At 42.7% G+C, this 12,967-nt stretch overlaps 1 protein-coding gene across 2 annotated transcripts; it reads left to right on the top strand.

The window, feature by feature from the left end:
• Positions 1-9,885, top strand: strap (serine/threonine kinase receptor associated protein). 2 transcript variants are annotated; one of them, XM_017493941.3, is made up of 10 exons: positions 1-225; positions 516-643; positions 1,487-1,622; positions 3,800-3,881; positions 5,689-5,761; positions 6,207-6,306; positions 6,425-6,562; positions 7,924-8,060; positions 8,305-8,454; positions 9,016-9,885. In XM_017493941.3, exons 2-10 carry the CDS (start codon positions 532-534, stop codon positions 9,075-9,077), a joined length of 990 nt encoding a protein of 329 aa, XP_017349430.1. In that variant the 5' UTR covers positions 1-225; positions 516-531; the 3' UTR covers positions 9,078-9,885. The 2 variants fall into 2 exon arrangements, with proteins under 2 accessions (XP_017349430.1, XP_053544049.1); XM_053688074.1 differs by having other exon boundaries at positions 10-106.
• The last annotated feature ends 3,082 nt before the right edge of the window (positions 9,886-12,967 follow it).

Raw genomic sequence — 12,967 nt, forward strand, 5'->3', positions numbered from 1 at the left:
TATGAGCATTAGCGTTAGCGTTAGCATTAGCGATTTTCCCCGTGGGAAAGACTGACCAACGGTGTTCCGGTGTAGCTTCAGCCGGTGGCACAGCACTTTGCACTGGGTGCGCGGTTCTTCGCTAAGCTCTCCGCGTCACGAAGTCCACCTTTAGTGCTTTCTCTGTCCTGTCTGGAGGAACCGTTAGCGTGTTGTTTACATTGCTGTCTGCGCGCGCTGTCACAGGTGCTTTAATGCTAAGCTAGGCGCCTAGCTGTGTGGCGTTAAGCTAACGTGGCTAGTTACCTAGCTTAGCGCGTGATATTTGACATATTTATTTTTTTTTAAAAAAACACATACCCTTGTGAATGTTTTGGGCATATTTTACATGTTTTTATTATAATAATAATTATTATTATAATCATCTGTTCCTAATGTCTTGACCAGGCCCGGTGTTCTCTCTCTCTCTCTATATATATATAGCTATCTAACCCTAATATTATTATTCTTCCTGTCATTTCCGGTTTCTATCCAAGGTTTAACGTTGTAGAAATGGCTATGAGGCAGACTCCTCTCACGTGTTCCGGTCACACCAGGCCTGTTGTGGATCTGGCCTTCAGCGGAATCACTCCTTATGGCTATTTTCTCATCAGTGCTTGTAAAGGTGAGTCTGAATGGCACTCCTCATCATCCTTATTCATGTCCCATACTCACTGTATGATCATCTAATCTGAAGCAAAAGAAGAAGAAAAAACATCATCAAGCTTTTCACAGCGTCAAACGTTTTAAAACAGAAACCCGAGCTGGAAAAAAACTGAACGGAACCCCTTAAGAAGAACCTCGAAATCTTTCACTGGACACGTGACGTCACGACCTAAGATGGCCGACGCTCGTTTACGTGAAACGCACCGACAGGAAGAACGACACGTTATCCCAGCTCGGACGAGATTTTTGATCCCGAACGGAAAATATCCGGTCCCTCCAGGGTTTCGCGGTCTCACGAATATCTGAAGTTCTGCCGATATTCGGAGGATCTCGCGACGATTTATTTATTTATTTATTTTTCAACATTACCGCCGATTTTTCGCACGTTCGGGCCGAGGCGCGTCGTGTGACGTCGTCACGACAGCCGAAGCCTTCTGCGATTCACGCGCGTCGAACGCGAGTACAGCTGAAAGGTCTCGTTTACCAGCAAACATCATCAACGATTTTCAGCGTTTCGAGTAGTTTTCCACAAGAGGATGAACTCGCAAAAATCGTTTCGGAATCGTTTCCTTTCATCGTAGATCTATCGTCGGAGGATCTTCACGAAGAACATACGCGCTCCTTCACGTAGTCTGTTATCGAGTTCACGTAGTCTGTTGACGAGCCTAAATCACGTCTTGACGGTATTTGTCACGTTTTTGTTATTGTCATTTCGCTTAGCACCTTGACACCTGTATGCAAATTTATGCAAATCAGTCTTTAGTATGACATAACACCTTCTCTCTTCTTTCCTCCTGGGCAGATGGTAAACCAATGTTGCGCCAGGGAGACACAGGGGACTGGATCGGGACGTTCTTGGGTCACAAAGGTGCTGTTTGGGGCGCCACCTTAAACAAAGAAGCTACGAAGGCGGCTACAGCGGCTGCCGATTTCTCTGCGTAAGGAAAAAACTCCACACTCTGGTTGTTTTTGAAATATTTCGGCGGCGTTTAGTGATCGTGGAGGATGTTGCTGGCGATTAAAAAAACAAAAAAAACGTAGACGGTCTCCGAGGTTTCCTTCACTTCGCTCAGCCGTCATGTTAATAATCGTGCAGACGGCCCAGAATGCAATTCGGCTATACGAGCTCGTATATTCGCGTGGCTGGTTAGTGATCTATGAGATGATGTAGATAAGGTATAAAAGGGTTGGAAGGTGATCAGACCGAAGCACTAAAGCTCCGCCGCATCGCTCTCTTTTGTTAAAAGTTGAAGCGAGGGCTTAATAACACTGCAGCACTACGAGCAGAACAGCACTGTGGGTAATTTAGGAACGTGAAAACGTTTTTGTTTTGTTTTACCTTGTGCTCGCTAACCGAACCTGCGTTGCTCTGGACGTAGCATTTGTTTAACAAATCGACCAGTTTGTCCGAATCTGGTCACGAACCCTCGAGTTAGTGTATCATCTGTTAAGTCGAGCTCCGACGCCCACAAAACTCCATAAAAGGTCACGTGCACAGAGCTGGGACCTGAAACGGACAATCAGGGTGAAGGCTGAAAAAAACCAGAATCCGGAAGTTGTTTTGATTCACTTCTACAGTGCTGTGAAATAGTATTTGCCCCATCCTGATTTCTTCTGTTTTTGTGTATCTCTCATACTAAATAGTTTTAGATCTTTTAATTTTTTTTAATTGAAGCAAAAACACAAAAAAGTTATCCATCACCTGTGTGAAAAACCAATTGCCCGCTTAAACTTCAGACCTGGTTGTGCCACCTTTAGCAGCAATAAGTGCAACCAAACTTATCTGATAACTGGAGATCAGTCTTTCACTGCGCTGTGGTGGAATTTTGGCCCACTGCTTTAGTTCAGCCACACTGGAGGCACACTGTTTCAGCCATTCAGAGGTGGACTTACTCCTGTGCTTTAGATCATTGTCTTGCTGCGTAATCCAGTTGCGTCCGCGTTTCAACTTACGGACTGAAGACCGGGCATTCTCCTTTAGGATTTTCTGGTAGAGAGCAGAATTCATGTTTCTTTCAATTACTGCAAGTTGTCCAGGCCCTGAAGCAGCAAAGCATCCCCACACCATCACACTGCCTCCACCACCATGTTTGATCGTAGGTATGATGTTTCATGTTTTTGTGGAATATTGGTGTTTGGTTTACGCCAGATGTAACGGGACGTCTGTCTTCCAAACAGTTCCACTTTCGACTCATCAGTCCACAGAACATTCTCGCTAAAGGTTTGAGGATCATCGAGGTGTGTTTTGGGAAAAATTCAGACGAGTCTTAATGTTCTTCAGGGTTAGCAGTGGTTTTCACCTCAACACTCTTCCATGGAGCCATTTTCCCCCAGTGTCTTTCTGATAGTGGAGTCATGAACAGTGACCTTTATTGATGCAAGAGAGGCCTGTAGGTCCTTTTCATGTTGTCCTTGGCTCCTTTGTGACTTCCTGGATGAGTCGTCGCTGTGCTCTTGGAGGAATTTTGGAAGGTCGGCCTCTTCTGAGAAGGTTCACTACTGCGCCGAGTTTTTCCATTTGGAGATAACGGCTCTCGCTGTGGTTCTCTGGAGTCCCAGAGACTTTGAATTATCTTCGTAACCCTTCCCAGACTGATGCATTTCAATCACCTTCTTCCTCATCATTTCTGGAATTTCTTTCAACTTTGTCATAGTGTGTTATTCAGTAAGTAACCAACTTCATGCTGTTGAGAGAGTTCTATTTAAGTGTTGATGTGATTGAACAGGGTTTGCAGTAATCTATGCAGTAACCTATGAATGCAGTTTCACAGATTTGGGGAGTTAGCACTACGGGGGCAAATACATTTTCACATAGGCCCAGTTGGTATTGGATAAATTTTTTTTTGCTTCAATAAATAACATTATCGTTTAAAAACTGTTTACTCAGGTTGCCTTTGTTTTAGCTTAGATTTTGTTTTAATTTCTGAAACTGTTTAGTATGAGAGATGCACAAAAACAGAAGAAATCAGGATTGGGGGGGGTAAATACTTTCTCCCAGCAGGATTTACGTAGAAATCCGTTCGTATCCAGCTTGATCAACGAAGTAAAACGCAACGCTGGTACCATTATGGGTTCTAAAGGAGTGGTTCTGTTTTATTTTAATTTAATTTTGCAGAAAGGTGTGGGACGCAGTCACGGGAGACGAGGTCCTCACGCTGGCGCACAAGCACATCGTCAAATCCGTCAACTTCACGCAGGTGAGAACATGCAGCGCAAAGAAAAACACCGTTACGCGTTTTACTCCTCTTACACCACAGCAGTACGGTAACGAATTAGGAAGAGCGCGTGGATGTAAAGCTGCACGACTGTCGGAGCGGCTGTTACTGAAAATAAATCAACACCTTGCTATTCTGACCAATCAGAATCCAGAATTTAGACACGCCTCACTCTGAATGTTTTCATTTCACGAAGCAGGGCATTATAGAAACGTTAGCGCTCTCTCTCCCTCTCTATCTCTATCTCTACCCCTGAGTCTGCTTTGGTAACCGAGCATGCACCTGTGTCACACCTGGCCAGGTGTTTTGTTTGTTTTGTTTTTGTTTTTTTACACAATGGAAGCTGTCACTTTCTCATGACGCGTACAATGATGCATCCATGATCTTCCATCGCAAAGTTTCCCTTACGAGCGTGCATACACGAAGAAGACCTTCAAATCACGGTGCTGATGTGATATTTTATATATATATTATTATTATTTTATATATATTACAATAACAACTTGGAGGTTAAGGCCCTGGGTTACTGATCGGAAGGTCGGGGGTTCGAGCCCCAGCACTGCCGAGCTGCCACTGTTGGGCCCTTGAGCAAGGTCCTTAACCCTCTCTGCTCCAGGGGGCGCTGTATCATGGCTGACCCTGCGCTCTGACCCCAACCTCCTAACATGCTGGGGTATGCGAGGAAAATAATTTCACGGTGCTGTAATGTATACGTGATCATACTGTCGCACTGCACTTTCTCGTCCTCACGCTCGAGCTCGGCCGTGCAAACCACCCACTTTGCATTTTCCCCGTTAACGCCGAGTAGCGCATTTTTAGTTCATTCGTGTGAACTTTTTTCATGTTATTTAAATACATTCGAATTAATTTAAAATATATTTAAATGACAAACAAATGGCATACTGCGCTAAATCGCGCGCCGTAGGCTACATTCCGGTCCTGAACACTCTGGACGGACGCAACACGCCCACAAGCGTCACTCGGGTTAGTGACGTGCTCCCGTCTCGCGTCCTCGCTTTTCGGGTTCATAGATGTGAAATAAAATCGATCAGTACACGTTTGACTTGAGACTAGCAGACCTAGATAACGATGGTCACGTGTTTGACGCCGACCGATCGACCGGTTTTGCTGATTAACCGGCACCGATAAATGATCGAGTATTGGCAAAAACCCACACGGATTACACAGCACGAGAGCGGCCTCTAGAGGTGGAAATAAAAACTATCCGACAAATTTTGTTGTGTTATTTGAAGTGTTTTTTGATTAATTAATTGTCCTTCGTTTTTATTTGTTATTCCAAGTGTTACTTTTTGGTAACTCCACTCCAATGAATGTCCATTTACTTTTAGATTTATTAATAGTTAAAATGTGTTTATTATTTATTTCAGTTAAAGAAGTGCAGTAACTTTTCATGGTACAGTCAGTACTGTTTGTTTTTGTAATAAAGTTCAGCTGTATCAATCTGTAACGTCCTCTATCATCTAGTTAACGTCAGCTAGCTAGATTTACTACGGTCTAGCTAACCACCGCTCCAAGACGGAGTGGGGAAAAAATGAAACGGAGCTGCAAATCTATCAATTTACATATAATGTCAACGATTAAAAACGCGTGATCTCACGCAGATTGTTTTTGTGTCAAAGGAATAAAACGCTTCCGGATGCGGTATCTTCGTCACGTCGCTGATTATTTCTCTGTATTTTCCTGTAACAGCATGACACGCAGTGTTTTATCCCTTATTCAATGTATATATTGTTAACCTAAACCTTTCTTTTCATATATATTTGAATAGGACAGTAGCTGCCTTTTAACAGGAGGAAATGATAAAGTGCTGCGTATTTACGACCTGAACAAGCCTGAAGCAGGTACGAAAAATAACCTCATTTTCTTATCTTCCTTACTTTCGTATATACACTACCGCTCAAAAGTTTAGACACACTCTCTCTTTATTTTTATTTTTTCCCCACGTTTTAGAATAATAATAAAGTCATCAAAACTCTGGAGTAGCACAAATGGAACTATTTGTGAAAGGGAAAGTATTATTCTAACGAAAGAAACGCATACGTCGGGACGATTATATATTTTTTTTTTGTCTACGACGCCGATTTCAAACGTTTAATCGCACACCTTCAGATCAAAAGCTTTTTAAGATCATGAGAAACATTTCATTCGAGTGTCCACAAACTTTTGACCGGCGGTGTGTGTGTGTGTGTGTACTTGTATATCCTAAAGTGAATACCTCGATTATATTTGCGTGAACATCGACAAGCCCTGCGTGTCGTGAATGAAACTATCGTGCTTCCTCTGTAGAGCCGCGAGAGATCTCGGGCCACACATCAGCCATTAAGAAGGCGCTGTGGTGTAACGATGATCAGCAGATCCTCTCTGCCGCCGATGATAAAACCATACGGTAACACCCTTTCATCTCTGCACGCTCCCTGTGTGTGTGTGTGTGGGGAGTCAGTAAACGAGTGACTCCTCCTCGCCCGAAGAGTCAACATTTGCTCTTGTTTTTGTGTCTGATTCAGTCTGTGGGATAGGAACACGGGCGAGGTGGTGAAGACGCTGTCGTTCGAGGCGTCCGTCGGCAGCATGGAGTACGTCCCTGACGGCGAGGTCCTCGTCATCACCTACGGAAGGACCGTCGCCTTCTACAACGCTCAAACGTAAATAACAAATGCTGCGGTCGCCAGGGCGGATGTCCTGTAAAGCGCAAGCTGCTCATCACACACGAGTTTGCATGAAGGGCGACAGGTGTTGGAGTGTGTGTGTGTGTGTGTGAGAGTGACAGATGCCATGTGCGTGTTAGGCTTCCTTTGTGCCATTGCACGTGAGCCATCTTAAAGGAATACACCAAGCAGAATAGGTTTAAGTAGCACGACCCGTAAAATACGACGTGTGTCTAAAGAGAAATCAAACTGGACGTGTGTGTGTGTGTGTATATATATATATATATATAATATATTTTAATTAAAGCTACTACAAAGATAGTAAATATATTAACAGCCAACGAAAGAGCTGTTAAATTAAAGTAACAAGCTTTTAAATAGCAGTTATTCGGGGCGCTGACGTAATTTCCACTGAAACGGGAAGTCACGGTGGGGTATATTGAGTAGCTCCTCCCTCTTTTTAAACCGCCAATAGCGTTCAGCTTACCTCACAGCCCGGGCTAATCCGTACTCAACAAAAAAAACCCAACTCGGAACGGATTCAGCGAGGCGATTTTTACGCTTCAGATTCTCGAGAGCGTCCGAGCGGACCGAAAATCTGACGCGGTACGGAGCGCGGGATGACGTCGTCAGAATCGCCGATCCGTATCGGTGGATTTCGAACACGTACACACTAGGAGAAATCGCTCTGTATAAACGCGTGCGATATGTAACGCCGTGGAACATCTGCGAAAACAAGCCAGTTCCCGTTTAGCAAGAAACGAGCGTAAACGCGGCGGAAAACGTGGCTACGGCTTTACCTCCGACGCCGGAGACTCCTTCAACGTCCGTAAACGTCGATCGAACGTCTCCTCGCAGAAAGCGTCACCGCCTCAAGGATTATACGGACTTTAAACCCGTTTATCATTACGAGTCCCTGCGATTTGCGGCTGATTTTCCTTCTGACCAATCAGAATGCAGAGTTAAGCAGCGCTGTGCTGGGCGTAAGTCGTTACACGTTATGTAGGGAGCGTCTGTAGAAACCCCGCTGGGGAAAAAACAATAGAAACCTACATAGAATTTGTAATGGTTTTAATGGGAATTGTAATGGTTATAGTGAATGGGAATGTTATGTCTAGTGGATGCCATTAAGGATCTGTAATGGTTTTAACAGTTAGCCGATGGTTTGTATTGGGATTTGTAGTGGAAACCATTAGAATGTCTGATGGTTGTTTATTGTTTGTTTTTTTTTCAGCAGGGAAGCCATGCATGAATTTTAAATTCATTTACGTGTGTGTGTGTGTGTGTGTGTGTGTGTGTGGGTGAGATATATAATTTATTATATAACCGGTTATTCACGACACATCCTGTGTCTGTAGCCTGGACCTGATCAAGACCGTGGACGCTCCGGCCTCCATTCACTCCGCCTCCCTGCATCCCGACAAAGACTTCTTCGTCGCAGGAGGAGACGACTTCAAGCTCTACAAATACGACTACACCACCAAGGAGGAAATGGGTAGGAACTTAAAGGGACTTCCTGTTCGTTTAGCATATTCACCGTAGTGACCGTAGTGCGGAGGCTTTCCCGGAGGTGTTTCTCACCAGCCGGTGTTTATAGAGTTATTTCAGACTCGTGACATCGTCGTCGCTGGATTTGAATATGCAAATCAACGTAGGAACGAAACAGTGCGTGGGGTTAAAGTGTAATCGCTGTTTTTTTTTTGCTGTTTTTTTTTCTCTTCGACTCTCCCGTCTTACAGAGTCGTATAAGGGTCACTTCGGGCCTGTGCACTGCGTGCGCTTCAGTCCTGACGGAGAGCTGTACGCCAGCGGCTCCGAGGACGGGACGCTGCGCCTGTGGCAGACCGCCGTAGGGAAAACGTACGGACTGTGGAAGTGCGTGCTGCCCGGTGAGTCCTCGTCACACCTCGCCTGAACCATCTGCGTCCTTACTAACGCTGACCACGCCCCGAAACATCTCCATACATCCATACAGTACCTCAAAAATGACCATGCTAGCATCTTAACACGTGTTAAAGCCTAACACTTCTACGCTAGCTAGCTAACCGCTAAAGTTCGTTTTCAAGATCAGTATATTTTAATTATGTGTGTGTGTGTATGTATATGTATATATATATATATATATATATATATATATATATATATATATATATATATATATATATATATATTTTAGAGAGAGAGAGATTTACAATAAGCTGAGCGATATGACGAAATAATACTGTATATAGAAATATCGCAATATCTACGATAATAGTTTTTTAATCATTACAAGCCGACTGGAATCAGCTGGAACTTCCTGTTTAAATGATTAAACTGTTTTTATTATTTACAGCAGTCACGTTTAAAATGCGTATCGTGTGTCACAGAAATGCCCGGGGGTCGCGATACGATATTTTAGGTCGTATCGCCCAGCTCTAAGCTAAAATCTTTGCACGCTTGTCCGACAGAGGAGCTGTCTTCGGAGAACTCGGACGCTCTGTACTGCCCTCCGGCTGAGATCAAGGCCTGAGGTGTGGACCGGGAAGAGCGAGCGAGTGGAGCGGAGCGGAGAGGAGAGAGGTCCAGGACAGGCCCAGATCAGATGTGATCAGATCCCCTGCAGAGTGCTGTGCCACCTCAATCTCCATCACCCAGTAAAATAAAAGAATAAACGAGAAACGACAAAACGGCCCGCGGAGCTGAGCTTAACACGAGGAGTGCAGGGTGGGGCAATCCAGCAGCGCGTCACGCTACACGACCCACACCACGCACCAGGAGGCAGCAGTAGAGATGGGAGTGCTCACGTTCCGACTCCCAGCTGCCTGCTCTCTCTCTGATGCTGTTCAACACCATCCGGCTCCTCCACCGCGCTGCCATCACACTTACCTTACTTTCATTATTGTATCTTTTTTTTTTTTCTTTCTTCCTTCCTTTTTCTTTTCTTCCTTCAGAAAGTATAAAAAAAAAAATTGTGCTTTTAAACAAACAAAATGGGATACACAAAGTTTCTAATTCAGTATATTGATCTCAGTGAAGGTGATCCTGAGGAAGTGTTACGTCAAATGTAATCCACAGTGGTGTCTTGGTGTACTATATTCACCCGTCGAGTACGTCGAAATTTGGGGTGTTTTTTTGAAATGTAACGAGTAAAACTGACTTTAAGGAAAAAAAAAAAAAAACCAGAAAAAAAAAAGTGACTTGAGTTCTTAAGTTTTTTCTTTGCAACGTGCCAGCTGTAATGTGTGGTCAATTAAAATCGTTTACGAGATATTTACCATTTACAAGTTGGTCGGCACGCTTCATTTCAATCCCTAATAAAGACATAAAGCACTCCTGAAGTTGTTGTGCCGTTGTAGGAAAGTAATCCGCGACAACAGAGAACGTCTCAATAACGCGGGACGTCCCGATGTGTTTCATTCCTCTTACACCACAGCAGTTACTACCATTTTTATTCATTAAAGGACCATACGTGCTTTTTAAAATTTTATTCAGCGGTGTATAGTTACGTTTTGAAACGAGTCCTGTAGCCCTCGCACTGGAGACTCCTTCCATATAGGTGAAATAAACATCTCCTTAGTTTAATAATAAAGATTATTATCAAATAAGGGAATAAATAAGCCCATAAATCGAATGTAATACAATTCTAATGAACTAATAATAATTTACGTTAAAAAAAAAATAATAATACTGATTGATAATGAATGAATTAAATGAATGAACCATACATTTACGTGTTTTCACGTTTACATTTATTCATTCAGCGGACGCTTTTATCCAAAGCGACTTACAAATGAGGAAATACAAGCAAAGCGACGTATCACGTGGAGAAGAGTACGAGTAGAGCTACTCGGGGTGTAAGAGCAGACTTTTTTTGGGGGGGGGGGGGGTTGGCAAGTTAGTTAAGGGTTAGTTAAGTGGTCTTTTGAAGACCCGCCTCTTTAGATAGTGACAGATTCTGCGGTCCGGATTGAGGTTGGAAGTTCGTTCCAGAAATTGAGGTCAGAGTCAGTTTGAAGGTTCTGGAAAGGGACCTCTTGCCTCGTACTCTACCAGGTTGCGTGAGGGAACATAAACCTCGAGGAGAGTGTTGAGGTACGAAAAGGGGGGGTGCTGTTCCAGACGAGGGCTTGTACGTGAGCATCAAGGCCTTGAATTTGATGCGGGTGGCTATACAGGACATCAGTGGAGGGAGATGAAGAAGGGTGTGACGTGGGTTCTCGGGCTGGTTGAAGACGAGGCGTGCTGCTGCATTCTAAATCATCTGAAGGGGTTTGATGGAGCTGCTGGGAGGCCCGAGAGTAGTGCGCTGCAGTAGTCCGGCTCTGAGATTACAAAGAGCCTGGAAGAGTCATACGACTAGTACTAACGTTTAACGTTTATATTAATGCTTCACTTACTATGTGTGTATATATATATGCCTTAATATGATAATGTTCATATTGCGGCATTTGCAGTAATGGAAAGCTGATCGTGAGAAGTCTTTATGACAGAAGCTTCTGAGAAACGAAAATAAACGTAAATAACGTGAGAACTTATTTCAGGATTTTAGGTTAGACCTATGACCGAGGGTGCCAATAGTTCTGCAGCTGGCTGCACACATTTATCGGTCGTCATAGCAGGTAAATCTCCCGCACTACAGTTCACTGACCCGAGTCCACCTGTTGTTCAGTGGAGCGGATATTATTTGGATGGTGGATCACTCTGAGACACTAAACATAACCATCAGGCGTCAGATGTCGCTGCTGCGTCGAGAACAATCTAATAACTGGATCAGAAATGATCCAGATGAGCCCAAGCAGCGTTCCTGTGCTGGTTCCTCACCTCACCGTGTTGTGCATCATGGACGTCTTGTGTTTATTCCACTGGCGGTCATACATCATTCTAATCACGTTCTATAACAGAGCGACATTTAAAGCAATTCCTGCTGATCTTCAGAACCCTGTGGAGGAAATAGTAAAACTCATCTCTGCTGTATGTTGGGAACGTTTCTGCTGAGAAAAAAACCCAAACAAATAGAAACCATCACAAAAATTCTAATGGTTGCCAGTACAAATACCATTACAAACCATCAGGTCCTTAATGGTATCAATTAGACAAAACATTCCAACAATAGAAGGCAACAAACGACCAGTAGATGGACCATTACAGCTTCCATTAAAACCAATACAAATTCTTTGAGGGTTTCTATTGTTTGGTTTTGTTTAGTTTTTTCAGCAGGGATGGCAGCGAGTCTTCAGCGTCTTCAGCGTCTTCAGGTTTCCGAGTCTCACGTCACGCCAAATGAATTTTCAGACGGCTCGTTTGGTAAGAACCGTCTCACGGATACCATTATTACATGAACAACAATTCACTATAATGTCGTGTATAGTGTTTGCCTTCATTTTTTTTTGTGAGGAAGAACATCTGACATGTTTTTAGACGGATCAGTTTAATCTTTTTCTTCTGTTCGTATTCCTCAGAGCACTTGCTACGCTTCATCTTCAGTGTAAACGCTTTAATAAACGAATTCACTCATGACTGCGTCCATGAGTCCAACTCCAGGTAGTGGTGACTCCAGGCTGACATCTGCCAGGCATAAAAATACCTCAGTCTCAATTCTTTACTCTGATTGGTCGTAAGAGCAGCAGGTTTATATTAACATATTCATTATCGTTACTATAGTAACAGCTCATTCGCAGTATTTTTTTAAAATTATTATTATCATCAGTAGCAGTAGTAGTGGTGGTAGTGTTGATTAATTTATGTAATATTTCTGCATTTTAATAAATATTAATTAATTTATTCATTCTTTTTACACAAATTACAACATTTTATTATAATCGAGATGTAGCACTTCTACTCACTGCCCTATTTGTTCCCTTGTTTGTTTGTTACATAAAGTACACCAATTTATTTAATCAATATTTGTTATAACATCTATGGGCAATAATAATAATAATAATAATTATTATTATTATTATTATCAGTACTAGTGGTGGTAGTGTTGATTAATTTATGTAATACTTATGAATTTTTAATAAGTATTAATACATTTTTTCATTATTTTTACACAAATTGCACCATTTTATTATAATCGAGATGTTTTACTTCTCATTGCAATAATTGTTCCGTTGTTTGTTTGTTTGTTTCATATATTACACCAATTTATTTAATCGATTTTTGTTACTATGGGCGTATTAATTCACTTACCTAACATGTTTATTATATGTATGTATTTAATATTTTATTATTATTATTATTATTATCGTTATTATTATGATAAATAAATCATACCGCTTTATTAAACCGAGGTTCATCACATTCTCCTATTCATTATCATATTCGCGCGCACTCAAGCACGTGAGAGCTCTCCACCAATAGGAGCGTTCTTTGTTACTCCGGCCGACCAATAAGATTTGAGCTCTGACCCTGGCCCTCGAG

This window comes from Ictalurus punctatus, chromosome 19, assembly GCF_001660625.3.
Source record: "Ictalurus punctatus breed USDA103 chromosome 19, Coco_2.0, whole genome shotgun sequence".
Taxonomy (NCBI): domain Eukaryota; kingdom Metazoa; phylum Chordata; class Actinopteri; order Siluriformes; family Ictaluridae; genus Ictalurus; species Ictalurus punctatus.